This window comes from Micropterus dolomieu, linkage group LG22, assembly GCF_021292245.1.
Source record: "Micropterus dolomieu isolate WLL.071019.BEF.003 ecotype Adirondacks linkage group LG22, ASM2129224v1, whole genome shotgun sequence".
Taxonomy (NCBI): Eukaryota; Metazoa; Chordata; class Actinopteri; order Centrarchiformes; family Centrarchidae; genus Micropterus; species Micropterus dolomieu.
The window spans coordinates 32,817,762-32,836,885 of NC_060171.1; the positions used below are offsets into that span (position 1 = coordinate 32,817,762).

The 19,124-nt window shown below is 41.4% G+C and overlaps 2 protein-coding genes across 3 annotated transcripts in view; both read left to right on the forward strand.

Annotated features, from left to right (window-relative positions):
* spire2 (spire-type actin nucleation factor 2) overlaps nt 1-16,958 on the forward strand; it is a 29,243-nt gene extending 12,285 nt beyond the window's left edge. Inside the window, exons 7-16 of one of the 2 annotated variants that reach the window (XM_046036486.1) lie at nt 1,524-1,641; nt 4,252-4,418; nt 6,047-6,269; nt 8,399-8,526; nt 9,154-9,291; nt 9,385-9,452; nt 10,586-10,613; nt 11,317-11,414; nt 15,504-15,888; nt 16,724-16,958. In XM_046036486.1, the coding sequence (XP_045892442.1) occupies nt 1,524-1,641; nt 4,252-4,418; nt 6,047-6,269; nt 8,399-8,526; nt 9,154-9,291; nt 9,385-9,452; nt 10,586-10,613; nt 11,317-11,414; nt 15,504-15,888; nt 16,724-16,735 (1,365 nt within the window). In that variant the 3' untranslated portion in view covers nt 16,736-16,958. Of the gene's footprint in view, nt 1-1,523; nt 1,642-4,251; nt 4,419-6,046; nt 6,270-8,398; nt 8,527-9,153; nt 9,292-9,384; nt 9,453-10,585; nt 10,614-11,316; nt 11,415-15,503 lie in introns of both variants that reach the window. The other variant, XM_046036487.1, reaches the window with a different exon arrangement.
* The window catches only part of plcg2 (phospholipase C, gamma 2), a 77,533-nt gene that overhangs the window by 24,095 nt on the left and 34,314 nt on the right, over nt 1-19,124 (forward strand). The gene's annotated exons all lie outside the window — the stretch shown is intronic.

Sequence of the window (19,124 nt, forward strand, 5' to 3'; positions counted from 1 at the left end):
AGAAGTTCACCACAACAGTGTGCAGAAGGGTGCATACAAGTGGGCAGTTTTTCCTGCTATATACAGTATACCTGGGAAAACCACTGAGTGTGTCATAGAAGCAGTGGAGAATGTTGTAAACAAGAATTGAGCTTAGAAACAAAGATGTCTCATAGTGTCTGTAAAATAGCTTAATGAGGTTAATGTGACAGTGAACTGCCTTTGTCTCGAGCCCACTTGTCCCCTGACTGAACTCCAGTGTAACATGAACTGTAGCATTAGTCTGGGATCTTGTTTTTTTTTTGGCATTGTTGGTTAGTTTACAGCTACTAACTAGAAACGATAAATGCTACGTCAGTATGAGCCCCTAACAATAGCTTTTACTGGAAACTGTATTGATTTATTACTGCTCAACACTGACACAAGTTAATGCACGCTTTTAGGTAATACATTATTGTACTAACATTAGTTTCCATTTACATAAACTTGTTTTTGACTGATACATTGCTAACATTCGCTTCTCCTTGATGTTTGTCCATTGCTAATACATTACTGAGCCAGCATACTACATACATTAACACCAGCCTCTAGCTGATAACTGAACTTATAAAAAACATATACCGCATACACAATTCACACCCAGAGATTTGTTTTACGAGGTGGTATTTTGGCTTTTTCCCTCTCCTTTTTTGTGCATGTAATAGGTTTGCAAAGTGGAAAAAGCCCAAAGAGAGTTCCCATCCCCCACAGAGAACTCTGCTCTGAACTGCCTGAAAACAGCTTGTTTGTAGTCCAGCCGCTTCTCTTTGATCCCTGTGATGTCACAGGGATGAAAGTTAAATGCGCCTCATGTAATACTAGCCAAGAGGCTAGTCCGACACGCCCTCAAAAATATCAGTGGAAAAACACACTGCAGCACACACTCTCCTCTCCCTTCCAAACACTAGCTACCCTCCAGGCAGTCAGTGGACATAAAGTTGTTACTGTGATGTAGAGACAGAGCTCAGTTAAAACTTTATGGATGAAAGATACTTTTGTTACAGGTTAATAACTCACCACTCTGAAACTCTCGCTCCAGTCTATGTTGCCAAACTGGTCGGCAACATGTAGCCTACAGCTGAATCCAAGCTGTTTATGGGCTTCTCGCTGACCCGCCCTTCTCTGCTTCTGATTGGCTAGTAGTCCTTAACTAGGAACTGTACATGTGCAACTCCCAACAAAGATCATTTAGAGACAAGATGTATCACTCCATAGCTAAAACGAAGCCTTCAACACAGGGTGAAAAGAGGAGCTGCAGCAATGGTGGTTTTTGAAAATTAAACCATGTAAATCTGTTCTGGGTTTACATGAACCTGAAAATGAGCATAATGCCACCTCTTTAAATCAGCTTGTTAACTTAAAATAACTTTATTTCAGATTTGCAGTATTCACCATGGATATCATGTGGTGCACACAGGGAAGCAAAATTTAATTACTGTCTTAGCCATCTCTTTTTGTTTTTGTTTCAGAAGCATAGATGTGTTCTTATTATTTGTCCACATTAGGTATCGGAGCGCAGCCTCCCCCCTCCTCCCCCGCAGCAGCAGTCCCTCCATGACCGGGTCCTGGCTGAGATCAAGCAGGAGAGAAAGCTCAGGCCTGTGGTCCTGCCCAGCTCCAGGCGTAAGGGGACAAAAACATTCAGTACTAAACAAAACATAACGAATATGCTGATTTATGTTAAAAGTGTGTGTGTGTGTGTGTGTGTGTGCGCATTAATAGATACACTATCTGTCTTTATTAAACACATTTTATTTGATTAGGATAAAAGAACATTTTTCCAATTGATCTATGGTGATAAGGTCCTATGATTGCGCTTGACACACCATGCCTGTGTGTTGTGTTTGTTTGTCTCTAAGCTACTTATTTAAAGTCATATCTTGGCTTTCAGTGCGGGTCATGTTGTGCTATCCAGAGAGCAAATGTTCTACTGAAGGTGAATGGACCAACCGTTCTGCTAAATAATGACTTCAGGGCTGATGCTCTAGCTTGTACACTCTGTACTGTAGTCTGTGAGGGTCACACTACAGTTATGTACTGCATACAAGTTTGTAAGCTGTAGTGTGTAACGAGTTTTTCTTGGGTTTAGAGCTACAGTTCATGTGGAGGTGACATTGCATTTCATAAATGTTGTCCAGCTATTTACAGATCGAGGTCATTTAGCGCGTGTGTGTGTGTGTGTGTGTGTGTGTGTGCACGCGCGCGCCATTGATGAAGGAGTCTTAGCGATGGTGAAATCATACAACACATCATCTGAACACTAAACAAAAAACACACTGACTTGAAAACTTGCTTTGTTTAAAACTGCTATGGGTAATTTGTGAAAAAGAGGAATCATGTAACATGTACAGTGGATAGAAAGTCTACACATCCCTGTTAAAATGCCAGGTCCTTGTGATGTAAAATAATGAAACGAAGATAAATCATGTCAGAACTTTGTCTACCTTTTAATGTGAACAAATCAATTGAAAAATAAACTGAAATCTTCGAGGGGGAAATGAAAAATAAAAACCTTACAATAACCTGGTTGCATAAGTGTGCACACCCTCTTATAACTGGGGATGTGGCTGTGTTCAGAATTAACCAATCACATTCAAACTCAGATTAACCAAGTCATTACACACCTTTCATTATTTAGAGTGACTCTGATTAATCACAAATAAAGTTCAGCTGTTCTGGTAGGATTTTCCTGACATTGTTTTAGTTGCATCTCAGAGCAAAAGCCACGGTCCGCAGAGATCCCTCTGATGCTTTGAAAGCATCAGAGGGATCTCGTTGTTGAAGGATATCAGTAGAAAAGAATTTCCAAAGCATTAGATATACCACGGAACACAGTGAAGACAGTCATCATCAAGTGGAGAAAATATGGCACAACTGTGACTTTACCAAGAACTGGACGTCCCTCCAAAATTGATGAAAAGACGAAAAGAAAAGTGGTCAGGGAGGCTTCCAAGAGGCCTACAGCAACATTAAAGGAATTTCTTGCAAGTACTGGCTGTATGGTGTAACAACTATCTCCCTGATTCTTCAAATGAATGGCCTATCAGGTAAGGTGGCAAGACGAAAGCCTTTTCTTGCAAAGAAAAACATCCAAGCCCGGCTGAAGTTTGCAAAAGTCCCCCAAAAGCATGTGGGAGAATGTGTTATGGTCTGATGAAACCAAGGTGAAACTTTTTGGCCATAATTCCAAAAGGTATGTTTGGCGCAAAAACAACACTGCACATCACCCAAGGAACAGCATACCCACAGTGAAGCATGGTGGTGGCAGCATCATGCTTTGGGGCTGTTTTTCTTCAGCTGGAACCGGGGCCTTCGTCAGGGTGGAGGGAATTATGAACAGTTCCAAATACCAGGCAGTTTTGGCACAAAACCTTCAGGCGTCGTTTAGAAAGATGAAGAGGAAGTTCACCTTTCAGCACGACAACGACCCAAAGCACACATCCAAATCCACAAAAGCACGGCTTCACCAGAAGAAGATTAATGTTCTGGAATGGCCCAGCCAGAGCCCAGACCTGAATCCAACTGAACATCTGTGGGGTGATCTGAAGAGGGCTGTGCGCAGGCGATGTCCTCGAAATCTGACAGCTTTTGCAAAGAAGAGTGGGCAAATATTGCCACGTGAAGATGTGCCATGCTAGTAGACTCGTACCCAAAAAGACTGAGTGCTGTAATAAAATCAAATGGTGCTTCAACAAAGTGTTGGTGTAAGGGTGTGCACACTTATGCAACCAGGTTATTGTAAGTATTTTATTTAAAAATTTTCCCCCTTGAAGATTTCAGTTTGTTTTTCAATTGAATTGTTCACATTATAGGTCACATTAAAGGTAGACAAAGGTCTGACATGATTTATCTTTGTCTCATTATTTTACATCACAAGAACCTGGCATTTTAACAGGGGTGTGTGGCCTTTTTCTATCCACTGTATAGTAGGGTGACCTCTTCAGCAGTGGGACCTTCATTTTAGTAAGCCTCATACTGGCTGATATGTCCATGAGGAAGGTACTGAATCCTTAGCAGTTTGTTTTTTAGTTTGTGGTAGTTTAAAAAAAACTTCAGTTTCTTCTCTTCAGTGTTGGAAATGCAGTCCGAAATTGTTGGTGTACAGTACTTACACTAATGTCTCAAAATGAGTCATTGATGCTAAAATGCTCCATGTCAGAATCCCTGCCCTCTGATCTAAATGCTTCTGACTTATTTGTTCCCTGACCGTGCTTTTGGTTTCTCTTCCCTCAGCATTTGGCTCTCTGCCCTGCCTGGCTCAGACTTGTCCTTGTAATGTCAAATCTACTTCGTGCATCGACCTGTCCGTGGCAGAGCCCGGGCCCAGGCCGCCGTCCCGCCCTCGCATCCTGCTCAAGGCTCCAACTCTGGCTGAGATGGAGGAGATGAACATATCTGAGGTGAGGCCAGGCAGGAACTTGAACACTGACATTTTTCAGGAGTGGGGGCTCTTAGAGCTAACTAGTGTTTTTAGCTCAGATAGCAGAGAGGGAGGGGAAACAAGGACTGGGATGACCTGGGAAATTGTCTTTTCATCCACGTTTCCCTCACTTGGATCTTAGTCCCTCCCAAGGGGAATGCACAGAGAGACGCTTGGAAACCATGTGAGGAGAGAAGAAAGGAGGAACTATGTTTTTAGAGAAGCATCATGTGAAGCGACGGATCAGCTGTCAGTCTGTTCTAACAGCTGTAGAGGCTTTTGATTGAATTTGTGTCTGCACACATGTGCTCTGTGCTGATACAAATAAAGGCTCACAGTTATCACTGCAGCAGTGTTTCTATCTGTAGCTACTTACCTACACATGAGGAACACCCTGCATTCTGTGGTTACACTGTGTACTGTGCCCTGCTCAGAGGCACAGGATCAATTCTACTGGCAGAGAGAGTTTCTGTTATTTATTCCGTATTTGCATCTGTATTTATTGATCTTCTGATGTGAATTTATTTTTGAATAATCCCGAATATGATCATGGTGTGTTTTGAACATTGGAAAGGATTTAAAAAAAGTTGAAATCCTATCAAACCAACGCTCAGGAATTATCAGCCTCACATGTGACTGAAAGTCTTTCTAGCTGACAGACTCTTCGATTGTTTCTGACTTTAAATGCATCTATAATAAAAGTTAATGGGGGAAATAACTCTTTCTAATAAATGAAGAAAATTGTTTGAGGACCCTTTTTGTTGTTCAGACCTACAACACAGATTCTGAACACAGGTGTTTAACAGATGACGAATCAGAAAACAAATGTAAAACTCTGGAGTGAAACACTTGATTTTAATCTGTTATCTGCCTTCACTCCGGTATGAAACTCCAGTGATGTAGGTGGTAAGACTACTGTGAAGGCTGCTCTCGTGGCTCCTCAGAGATCCTTCCTCAAACTTCGATCCTCACTTTTTGGAACACGAATAAGAGCTTTAGGATGGCCTGCAAGAGGACCAGAAATGTCAAATAAGAAGAGAATTGAGATTCACCTTATAGATTTCAGTATTTTTTTTTTTTTTGAAATATCCTCCCTGGCCCAAAGGGGGAGCCAGCTGCAGGTCAAAACTAACTTCTGCTTCATCCAGGGGGAGGGGTATGTTTACTGCTGCCTTTTCAGTGCCTTCTGTTTTCCTTTTCACCTCACATTTTGTATGCACTATAAGTAAGCCAAATATAGGTTAGAACAGCTCACCTTCTATCTTCTTCTCCTCTTCTACTTTGTGGTTACCGTGAAGAATATATTTTATGGATGTCTTATAAAACCCAGTCTCTTACATGAGTTTAAGCCTCCTCTAGCTCCTGTTACTGGCAGGCTCTTTAATAACTATGACCCATAGCTGTAGCCCAATAGTGACAAACATATTTTTTCTCATTTGTCCTCTTCATATGTCACTTAAAACATTCTGTCACCTTCTGTCCTTCACCTGTCCTTTATTTTCGTCCTTAACCTCCAACCCCTCCTGATTTGCCCCCTCACTTCCTTTTTACACTTCCTCCCCACCCTTAACCCTTTACCTCCCTCTCCAACTTCCATCCCCTCCGCAGGAGGAGGAGTCCCCAGACAACGGTGAGCTGCGGAGGGCAGAGAGCTCCCCCACACCTCTGAAAAGAGATCGCTCCTTCTCAGAGCACGATCTGGCCTTGCTCCGTGGCGAAATCTTTCCTTCCCTCTCTGAGTCGGCCCGGCTGGGTGGAGCGGTGAGGCTGAGGGGTGATAGGCCTCGGTCCAGGACGCTGACTGGCGCCGGCCCACTTCCTAATCACAGAGGTCAGTATACAAATATACTTACTTACGTTTATTAAAGGTTAACTTCTATATATAGAGCATTATACAAGCAATATACCATCTGATTTACAGGGCACTCATTTTTAGGTCAAAGCTGGTCATGAAATTTCTTAAATATCGTTGAAATTAGAGATTTCCAGCATTCCAAATGGGGAATATCAGCAAAATTGCTCATGGAGTCTATTTGCTTCACACCTTTATTAGATGGTGGTTTTTGACTCATTAGTAGAGGAAACCAGACATCAATACTGGAAACCTTTTGAAGAATTACAGTGTGCACCCCTAACAAGACTCCACATTAATTCAAAGTGTTAGAAGTCCAAAGACGATTATACTGGTATTTGGAGAGTATCTAAAGACTTTACACCTACGAAAAAATCATCTACTAATGACCGCTGAGTGAGTCACAATACTTACAACTGAGTTATGGCCATTAAAACGTTGTAGGCAGCCTGCAATGAAAATACACACACGTTTACGGTTTTATCTATTTATTTAGTTAAATTTTAATATATTTTTTTTTTTTGCGCACACGTTGTTATACATTCATGACAATAAAACTGATTTGAATTGAAATGAAGACTGACTCAGACTCGTGGCCCTCTGTGCCAGATGATTCCCACTTGCTGCAGTTTTAATTCTCCTCCAACAGAAGGGGACACAGTGCCAGTTATACCACAGTCCAGTCTTTGGCTTCCACAGTCTGTATAGTTATCCTCACATTTGTTGGAGAGCTGGAGATTTGGAGATTTTTACATATAATTTAATAAACTGACATCCAAGCCCCCACAAACAGTTAAACTGAGAGCACTAAGATACAGCAGCCACCAGTCTAAACACCCTTTTTAAATTTTCCAGCTCCTCTGCCTTGAGGCCTGGAAGGAAAGCAGTAGTGCATCAACTACAAAGTTATGACAAAACCCAACTACTTACTAAAAACGAGTTTATTTCCAAACTCCTTAGCACGATAGAATTTTTTTAAAGGGTTTTATTTCAACCTTCAAGGCAATAAATTATTCACTTGTTGTGGAGACATTTTGTCCCCACTGCCTCCAGTCTATCCTCAGTAATACCTCAAGCACCAACCTCATTAAGTTACCGTTACCTCACTGAAATCAGAGCTGACTACTGTTTCAGTCCACAGTGGTACAGTCGCTACAGCTCTTGCTGACAGGGGGGAGTTGACAGGGATTATAGCAGCCATTAAGCTGTTGGGAGTGTTGTGACGGATTCTAATCAAATATAAAGATGTGCTGATAAAGTCTAACTGAGTGAAGGCGGGTAGAAGCTAATGGGTTTGAACTGTGTGTTGCACGTAAGCCACGGGGCGGATGTTCTCCGTTTGATGGTCATGATTCATGCATTAGCAACCTGGCGGTCCATATCCAGAGGTAATTGTCTGAAAAACAATCCTGACTTCTGCAAGCTGCAAGCCGATCCACGCCGCTGCATGCCACAAGCCTTAGACAAGGCCAAATAATAGTTGGATGGAGATTTATTATGTAGTACATAACTCTGCCAACAGGGGACTCTCCAGCCTTAACCGTGTGAATGTGAGGATGTAAGGATGTAAGCCTGTAAGCCCCAGCTGTCATCAGCAGCTGATCCAAATTGTATGTACTGAGGATGTTTACCGGCCTGTGGCAACCTTCCTCTCAGCCTGTTTACTTGCCATTACAGCCAAATTGACACCTTCCATTTGCAGAATCGAACAGGCAACCTGTGTGTGGTCTGTTTTTAACCCCCTCCCACAATCGGTTAACTGAGCCTCCTGTGAGCTCCTCTTTTAGACCAGCCGCTGAGCAGACCTCACTGTGATCTAAGTTACAGATGTAGCAGCATGGGCTGAATCACTCCAATGAAATCAGATTAATAATACATGACAGTGTTAAAGTCGATCAACAAACCCTCTGAAGGGCTGAGATCTGAGATGGAACTGAATGAAAGAGGCTGATGTGTAATTCATGTTCTTGTTAGTCTGGGATTTGTGGCTTTGTCCCATTCAGTCCCTGGCGCTGTCCTCATTTGATTCGGTCTTATTTATTTCCCCTGATAAACTCTCATTATTTCCTTCTTGTCTCTTTCACTTTTCATCTATTTCATCACCCCAGCTTCCTTCCCAGTTCAGGGCTGGGAGCCGCCCTCTCCAGCCCGCCTGTCTCTGAGTTCAGTCGACGAGACCACAGAGGGATCAGAAACGATGTCGAGCTCCAGAGGTGGAGACAAGCACCAGTGGATGGTGAGTTACAATCACAGTCTGCATCAGAGCTGGTGCTTTGCTTCAAATGAATTGTCAGTGGTCCCAGTAATGAAAATGCACTGCAAAAATATTAATCCTATCAAGTCTGCTTTATCTATTATTGAGACCTTGAAATAAAATCTTCTTGAAATAATCTGCCATTAGGGTAAGTTTCAATGTGCTTCCAATAGAAATTAACCCGTTTCAAATATTTTCTGGAAATATTTGATATAAAAAAGTCAAAAATATCATCTTTCATCTCTCCACAAGGTCCATTTAGTAGCTGTTCTGGAGCTTTCGGTCTTACCTGATCTTTATCGGCAGATGTAGGTTTGCCCCGTGGTCATGGAATTGTACATTCTTTTTTTTCGGAGCCCTTGTAAGGGCTTCTCGTCCATGTTGGAGGATTAACTGTTCTAGATCTAACATGTACACAAATACACGATACAATGGCCTAAGAAATGCTTAAAGTTATGAAGGTAGTTTTCATAAAAAAGACCACATACAATGCAAAGTTGTGACACTGTGAAATCACAGTCTACTGCTTGCTATAGAGTAAACTCTTGTTCTTTGTCAAAAATGAATGGACTGACTGACCTCTCTTCTTCTGCTATCGGTTGTTTCCAGGAGGAGTTCAGCCACCCTGTGGAGAGTCTCGCCTTGACAGTGGAAGAGGTCATCAATGTGCGCCGAGTGCTGGTCAAAGCAGAGATGGAGAAGTTTCTTCAGAACAAAGAGCTGTACAATAACCTGAAGAGAGGCAAGGTAACGGAGTGGAACTTTCCTCATTGCTGTTTTTCACTGGGCTGTCGAAGTAACACTGTGTGTGTGTGTGTGTGTGAATGGGTATTTTCTCAGGTTTGCTGCTGTTGCAAAGTGAAATTCCCTCTCTTCTCATGGCCGTCTACCTGCTTACTGTGTAAAAGGTAACAAAGAAAACTTCAATCTCACATGCCCCATTCATCTCTAAATGCTGTTTGATGTGTTTTCTAAATTCAAGGTAAAAATACTGCACTGTATGTGTGTGTCCCCAGGTTACTCCCAAATCCCCAAATCTCCAGAAAAAGTCCACAGCTGCATTTTCTATAAATGCTCTTACATTTCTGCATGCGATTCTCAAAAGTAGCGCTTCAGAGAGAGTGTATGCACATGTCAACAAGTGCATACGCAAGTGCTATATGTTACAAATACAGTGTATCACAAAGGACAAGTGTTGTAAATAACACCCACACATTTTTTTATACTTTGACTACAGCTTTCAGCTTGCTTCCTTTCATAATTCATGTTTCTGGGTGGATGTGTAAGAAAGAGAAATGATCGATTTAGCTGCTGCTCGACTTCAATCTTAAGCTCACATTAACACACATTTACACACGTGCGTAGTTTTATTTTAATATAATAACTATCTCTCTTTTTACATCAAATATCAATTAACAAAGGTAAGCGTGCATGCTAAAATTATAGTCTTTTAAAAATGAACAAAGAAATAACTTAAACAAAACATGTAGTTCTCTCAATTTTCAGATACTACATTTGTGAGCAAATGCCTCTTAAAAAATCTAATATTTTGAATGAAGCTTTGCCTAATTTCTTTCAAACTCCTTTGAAACAGTTGTTATAATTCATAGATATCTACTTAAGGGACAGTAAGGTTACTTACAGCTTATTACAACCTGTGTCTTATTTTCATTCTTTTTGTTTTTTTCCATCATTTCTGTCACTTCTGGTAACACTGTTCACCAATGTAATTGCTGAAATCTGGAAACACAGCGACTTTGCCACTGCAAACTCCCAGTAGGGCACAAAACACAAGCAACCAGACAGGTTAGCCAGCAATTAAGGCAGATTATCTAAACCACTTTATTTTGAGGTCAGATTGAATTGTTGGGTGTAACAATTTTGATAATGGAGACGGGTACCCATGCTGATTATAGTTGGTGGTGTTGATCAACAGCCCAATTAAACTCCACAGATTTATCATACAAGTGAATAAAAACCTTCTTACCCGTTTGACATTCAGGAATAAAGGGGTATTGATTCATTTGTGTTTCTCTTACAGATCTGTCTGCGGCTCTTGCAGTGCAAAGGTATTTTTAAGAACGATGTGTTAAGTAATGACAATTCATCAAATACTTACTGCTTCATTTTTATCAGTTAAATCCCACAGAGTTGAAAAGTGTTTCTGTGCTTACTTGGCTATATATTCCTTTGTAGAGCAATAGAGTTTATTTAATTGGGATATTGAACCACTTGTTAACTTATTATTATTATTTCAAGTTTGTACATCGTCTAGTGAAGTGGCTGGTGTTTCTGTTGAACTCAATTCTTCTGTTCTTTTGCTGGTTTGATTTGTTGCCTCAGTCCCGGGCCGTGTTGGATGTGTGGTTCTGTGCTCTGTAGGTTTGAGGTTTAGGCTGGTTGGATTGGTTGTTTTTATTTATTTATTGTGTGTTAGTGTGTAGTGCTGTTGTTTGTTGGGGTGCTGTGACTCATTTGTGTTGTGTAACATTATTGTGGTTTGTCTTTATTGATTCTTGTTTTGGTTACATGTTCATTTGTGACTGTGATTTGTCTGACAGCTAATGATCATGGTTATTTGGTGTGTACGTGGGGAGTCCTTAATGTTTGTGGATTTGAATCTGTTGGTTGTACTTGGAGACTATATAAATACTTTTATGAAAAGTATTTTGCCTTCAAGTCTGCTGTGTCCCTTCACAAGACAGTTCTCTTTCTCTTTTCTTGTCTCTGTCTCACTGTTGTCCTCTTGTTATGCCTCTTTCTGTGCTCCAGATGAAGATTCCCTCAAAGAAGATGGCCCATATTCCTGTGTACACCGTAGGCTTCCACAGCACTCCAAAGAGCCATGGACACAAAAGCCAAGTCTATAAGTGAGTGTTTGTCTATAGAACCACCAGACAGACAGACTGAGCCTGTTTTTGATTCATAATTTAGAACATTTTTAAAGCTGCCTTCAAATGAGACATTTGTATTTAAATACCCCTTTGAGCACCTATGACACTTGATCAGTAAAAAAAATATTTTGCAATAAAGAGTGATAAAGATGTTTGCTTTAAAGATCAGTCCATGCATCAGACACTTTGGTTTAGAGCAGCGGTGATTTGTGCGGCCGCTAGTGGTCATGGTTATTTAGTGTGTACGTGTGGAGCCCCTAGAAAAACTGCTTATAGACAGATAAGCGGTGTGAAAATCTTACAGCTGTGTTGTCTTCTGCCGTTGTTGCTGGAGTCTCTGCTGCGTTGGCTGCAGTGGTCTGTGTGACTGGAACCAGAGGGCCCTGCAAGTGGGTGGCCGGCTAGCCGGCCTCTCAAACTCCTCCCCTGGGATGGAGCAAGCTTCCCCCGCCGCCACTTGCAGAGCGCCTCAACTCCGAAAGCTTTCAAGGACAGTTTTGCTCCGCCATCACTTTTCATAAAACTGCCATTATCCGAAATCTACACAGCTGATTTCTCATCTCAAAACTTCTCAGAAGTGGATTTAGTGATGAAACAACATACGACAATTGTAAAGTATAAAACTTTCTGCTGCTGGTCTCTGTCCAGCGCGTGCAATGATGATGCAGTGAATAGTGACGATTCTTTGTGACCAATCAGCAGTCTGCTGTGTTTTCACAACACATTTTAGTATCGCCTCAGCTCAACTCAGGTTGCTTGGAACCTCGATGGAGGTGATATGAAAAAAGTACCAGGAGGCAGGTACAGGTACAGCTTTTCCCTGATGAAAAACTACAAAATGCGAGTGGAGTCGAGGCCAGTTGAGCTGGTACCATTCAGTGGAAAACAACAATTGAATTGGCTAACAATTGAAATCATCTGTATGCTGTTATTGTAATAGGGTACGGAGTAATGAGCATTGAGCCTCTAAGGCCACTAGCAGGGCTCTATAGTTGACTACATACTGAGCAGGTGTTTTTTTTTTTTCTTTTACCCATCTGAGGGCAGTACAATTAATTTGCCTCTGTGTGTCATTTCCAAATGACTTTGAAATGAATTTCTGCCTTTTCACTCATGTTAAAGTTAACTTGCTAGCTTGTGACACTGTTTGCTTGTTCAATCCAATGACATTTAACATGTGAAGAACACATGTTAATCTATTTAAGCCTGCCCCTCTCCCTCTAGCCGCTGATTGCTAACCTTTTCCAACCTAAGTCCGTGCTTACCTCAACCAATCGGAGATTGCCTACTCAATCTAGTCACCAGCATCTGCCCCCCCTCCCCTCACCCTCTTGTTATATAATCCGTGAAGTGCCCCTATGGCCCCTATGCAGCCATTATATAATAATTACCCAGCTGTGAGAGTAAGAGATGGACAGAAAGACAGACAGAGCAGGAGAGCTAGACAGTGAGTTGTAGAGGGAGAGAGAGAGCATGCAGGCATGGTGTTTTCTGATCTGCTGTCATCACCTGTCATCACTACCCGACTGTGCAGCTAAAGAAAGAAATAGGTTTTATAGCAGCAAATGTTGTGTGTGTGATTTTAATCAGAAAAGATGACCTTAATCTTTTCGTTAGTGACTGTGATGGTCCCACCCCACTGCAGCATATCTTTTTACACAATTTATCATGTTGTGTTTATATAAAATAAGCTTTGAAAGGAAAACGAGCTGAATGTTTCCAGATGCTCAACGGATTTTCTGCGAGAAATGTATGTTTATCTTTTGAATATTCAATATTAATCAGTTTGTATTCCATTTTAAAATGCTGAAACAACAAAAATATCATGTTATAAGTTACACAATTAACTCTGTGAACATAAAGTTAATTTAACAACAGAAGAATAAGACATGAGGAAGAAATGACACAGTGTACAAAAGGTAATAAATTTCATTAAATAAGGGTATAGTCTAAATTTCCCGATCATATTCTGTGAGCCCTTCTCACAGGAAAATTATGATTACTTACACATGACTAAAAGCCATTTTTTGTCCCTATATTTTTTTGAAAAAGCTTGGATCATGTGGACTCATCCCAGGTGGGTTTACAAGTACAACCTCTTTGCTACACTAAGTTAATAAGATATCAGGTAAGGGTAAATTCTAACCTTCAAAAAAGGCAGTACTTGGGTAACATAACCGCTAAGTAGGTGTACTGTAGTGGAAATTTGGTCAATTTGGGCTGATCTTTAGAGTCGTAATATTGTTACTGTAATAGGGATCTTTTCATAGGATTCTTGATTTGTGATGTGGAATGGGGTTTTCATAAAATGTGTATGGAGGATTCGATGGCTATGAGAATATGTTGATTGCAAATGACTACTGATCATTTATGCTTTGAGAAAAGACTTTTTTATTTTCTTTCAATACTACTACACCAATATAATATTTATAATATAAGCAGAACACTTAACTGTACAGTGGTATTTATTTAAACTAAGTGATTGCAACTTTAAACACAGATGAGGGAGGCAGACAGGGGAATAAATAAATCCAGAAAACAGGTTCAGACAGGATCCAAGGTGCTGAGAAATCCAAAAGTAAATCCAAAACACAACAGAAATATCCGGTAACAGGCAGAGACACCTGACAACATAAGACGAAACTGACAAAGACCAGGGAGGAAACACACACACACACACCTCCACCCACACACACCAGGGAGGGTGATAACACAGGTGAGAAACATTAGGCAATCAGAACAGACAGCAAGCAAAGCTAGACAAGGACATCAGAGGCAGACAACTTCAAAACAAAACAGGAAATACAAAAACTGAAAGCCCAAATCCGTGACATTGATAGTCTCTATTCATTTAGGCCCAGTCACAACAGAATGTGACACAGCGAAGTCCCTCCATGCATCTTAGCAAAAATATGTGGTTGTAGGAGCTTGGTGAAATAGTGAGCACTACTTACTCAACTAACTACAGTGGCTGGTGAGCTAATCGCTAACAAGCCAAGGAACATGTGAACCACAGACCATTAAAAATCTTTATATAGAATCTGTGGTCACAACATCTCTTAAAGCTAGCCTTCTTGATGACTGTCACTTCGGTCATTAACAGACAGTAAGTTAACACAATTTATTGTCTTTTGTCTCATTAATGTATGTAAGTCATTCGTCTTTCATGGAACAGTTCAAACTGGAGCGTTAAATGAAAGTGGATGGTGTGTTACAGCTGATACGATATGATGGTGTCCTCTGTTTTGGACTCTGGTTTTCCATTCCCTTAAAGGTCAGCAGATGATTTGCTTTTGGTCACTAGCACAACTTCACACGTTAAATGTCACCCAAGTTAACCTCGAAAGGAAGTGAGATTTCTGCTGTGAATTGGTTCTAGGGCTGGGCGATATGGACTAAAAACTCATATTCCGGTACTGTTAGGCAGAGTTCCAGTATAAAATATATACTGGTATTTTCTTCAGTTTCTTATTTCACCGTTTTAATTATACTTCATTCTCCACCTTATTTAAGTGTCACTCACTTATGGAATCTGCCTTCTGACTGGTGTGTTCACTGCCGCTTTACCTGGTCCGCTCTTGTAAAATATCCACCGTGTCGCACGTAATCACTCTGTGTTTCTTTGATAAATGCTACAATGCCTTGCCTAACCTGTGCGGAGCGCCGTTGTAGTGTGGGAAACACTGACTGAACTTTTTTTCTTTTTACAAGCCAGGTCTTCAGCGTCAGCCCTGTGTCTCCTTCCATGTTGTTACAGAGTTTGTGAGTAGACGGCTGCGTGCAGATGCAGAGGGAGGGGTGGGGCGGGGCTGCGCGGTGAGGGAGAGGGAGGAGCAAACGCTGGCAGGACTTTACGGAAACATGTTAAATAACTCAGCATCAAACTACATTGGTATAAACGGTATTGTCTAATCCCTTTTGAAATTATATCTGTACACCGATATACCGCCCAGCCCTAATTGGTTCCATACACTGATGTCAGTCAGAAGTAACGGTAAACTCTTTAGCATCAACTGGTAGGTTTTCCCTGCGCTACTGTATTCAATCCTGCCTGTCCCTCTGCAGGTCCCTGCGCAGCTTATCCCGCCGCTCAGTAGAGGAGGAGTTCCCCCACCTGTATGCTCACGGCTGCACGCTGCGGGACGTCTGCGCTGAATGCACCAAATTTGTTGCTGATGTCATTTCCTCCAGTCGCCGGAGCCTGGACATCCTCAACAACACTCCCAAGAGGGAGGCCAATGCCGCTGCTGCTCAGAGACCACAGCTGAAACGCCAATCCCACCTTGAGACTTGTCCTCAACCACACCTTCCCCAAGCGTGTCCCCCTCCACCTTACACACAGTCACAGTGTCACCCCCAGCTCCTTCCGCAGTCTCATCATCAACAGCAGCAGCTTCATGCGTCATTATCGTCTCCTTCGCCGCAGCTCCACGCCAAGACCATCAACAATGTGAATGAGTAGACTGACACTTTATCCCTTTCTGCTCACACACACGCTCCTTAATGAGCTGTGGTGCTGCACTACACTGTGCACACACACACACGCGCGCACATGCACAGAAAAGTAGGGTTCTTAAAGGGTTGTAGGGGCTACATGCATCATCAGTAATGACTCAAAGAGCCATCAGACTGCTTCACATAAAAATAAATAATGAGTGAGAATACATAAATCAGTGAGGGTCCTTCTTTAAATATTGCTGGTTTGGAGAATGAAATGCATTATTTCACCATTATGCTATGATATACAAAGCCTAAACTTTTCTGGAGCTGTTTAGAACCATTTTTAGTAAAAATCAAATCTAAACAATCACCACCACACCCATCATCCAGTTCCCAACTACATGATCTCCCATATACCACCATCTCACTCAGCAGATGTGCTCACACAGCCCCCCTCATCACTCTAAGGTTTGAGTAAGAGCAGTTCTGCCTTATCTACGGCACTATGACTCCACTCCCTGATGCTCACAGCTGCTGGAAGGCAAGCATATGGGAGGAGAAGGCAGATAATGAACTGCTGGTTGGGGGAGTATAAACTGTGAGAGTTGGGTGTTAGTAGTTTGAGGAGGATTAACAGTGTGCAGCACAGAGTCAACATGTAACCCTAGCATTTTAGCTGTCTGTGGTTGCCTTGTTTTTGTCATGAATGTAACTTAGAGACACAGAAACAGAATTGTAAAATGATAAGCTTGTATCCAGCATAATAACATTTATTTTTAATCATCCAAAAAAAATGCATTTGTAATGAGTGGCTGCTGCATAATGAGGCCTCTTTTGCATTTTAGGCGTGCTTATAAAGTCCCAGGTACAGCTGGATGAGGTGTGATGGTGGCGACACTGTGAATGTAATGGGGTGAAGCTGCAAACTGCACCTTTAACTGATGCAGCATAATGATGCTGATGTGAAGAGAGCAGATGAAACTCCCGCCTCTCTCACTCCCCATGGACGCTTGCAATCTGCTCTGGTTTTGTAAACACTAAGTAGACCTCAACTGCAATAAAATCTAATGACAAACACGACCAGTGCTGCCTCTGTGAGGTTTACTGTTCACTTCTGCATGCTGTGTTCAGCTGTTCTGAACTACTTCAGTGGTCACAACGCTGCACCTCATAAATTAATGGCAACATAATGTTCTAGTTTTTCTTCTTTCTTGGAAGAAAACTCCCATTGGTAAATATTAAATATGCAAAAGTAATAGCAAATGAACCTACTCTTGAAGGGTGATTAAATGAAAAGCACTTTGTTGGTTCATATAAAACCCTTTTTTAATCACAGCCCTGTACAAATAAATTTAATTACCCAAAAATCTGCAATGGACCGAGGAACTAAGCAGGTAAGTTGTCTTAATTACAAACTAGTATATAATAGCTGGCTACTTTGGCAGGATGATATTGGTATATAAAAAATATATAGTTACTTAATGTGAAGCGGTATGGATGCAGGTCTTTTACCAGATAAGTACAAGGAAACATGCTCACCACTTGCTCTGTCTCTTTTGTGGTGCAGGGCATCAAATCCCCCAAAGATCTAATTCCAGGGTTAGCCAATTCCTGCACACACTTTATCACCTTTGCACTGAATTATTTAAAAAAGGTTGACGTTTTGGTCACAAGGACCTTCCTCAGGACATATCAATCAGAGAGTGACCCAGAGCTTAAATTATGCTTACACTATGTGACCAAAACGTCGACCCTTTAAAATTAAATCAGTGTAGAGATGTGCGGGAGTTGACTTTTTCACAGGGATGCAGATTATTTACATCCATCTGTTTTCATCAGTTTTTCAGTGGAGAACCTGGAAATTAATGTCAAATTTTACCAATCGGTAGCGAGTTATGCATCCACCCTTCCAGCATCATGTTTGACACAGAGGTTGTGGCTACCAAGGTATGAAGGAAGATCATGTCCCCATTCTTAACCTCACCTACAAAGCTCTGATTGGTCAACTGTTTTTCCAGCGGGGAAATAGCCGTCAATGAGTGCAGCGCTAGCCCTATTTGAATCACTGAATCACCAGATGTGGTCTGCAATTCGGAGGTCTGTAACCTGGCTAATGGGATGCAGGACTCACATCTGGGCTCATTAAGCTATTCAGTAAACGAACAACTTAGGTTTGCCAAAATATCAGTTTGTTTACACAAGATAGGGTTGTCTTTTTATTTTTGTACTATAACAAGGAAACGAGTAATGTTCTGCTAAATGCACTCAGTTGTCACGTTACTAGGTCCACCCAGCTAAAATGAACTCTCTGTAATATAACAGTAAGTCCTGCCTGTGTTCAGTGTGTTTTAGTGTGATGTTGATTCAACTGTGTGGTCATTTTGGAGGCTGTAGTTTGTGGTGATGTTGAACTGTATAGATTACTGTTTCAAATATTTTGTCTGCCCACAATGACTGGAAATGTCTGCCGCTCTCGTGCAGCACTTCAGGCCTTTAAATGTATTACACATGCGGGTTGCAGCAGCCGAGCTATTGTCTTAGAAAATTAATGGAGGTGAATTGACCGCTTGGTAAAATGCTCACAGATGTGACTGCCGCAGTTCTGCTGGTGGTGAAGAACAATGAAGCCAGAGCCCATGTTGTGGCTCCACTGGAGGGCAGAACTGTGAATGTACAAGAGTGTGTATCTCTGCATTGCAACTTGGTGCTACTGTTAAAAACTACTCACTAATTATTGTATTTTTGTGATCATCTACATTACGTGGCAGGAAGAAAATCCAGGTAGAGTCACTGTATTTAATGCAAAAACTTTCCTAATGTATAAGCATTCAGAGCCATGTTGTACTGTCTGGCCAACTGTAATTTCAATAAATCACTTTTTGGCATATTTGTTTTATTGTGATCACGTGCAAATTATTTTATGAGCTTAACAGAACAATCTTGAGATCACATCATTAATATTTTGTGAACTCAGCAAAAGACTTTTTTCCTGCTCACATATTATTTTGTGATGCCAGGAAAACAAAACATTGTGATAAGACTAGTCGCCTGAGGGATTTCTTGCTTCCAGTCTGATATTAAAAGGCCACCGATGACTTGTCATTAGCTCTAAAGTTTTCTTGTGGAAATGTTTTATCATCTTAACGTCACAGCCTTGATGTTCCTGTGATCATTAAATCCTTGTTCTGTGACACACACAATAAGTTGGTTTTGACAGTTTAGGGATGGAAACTGTTCCTAAATTTG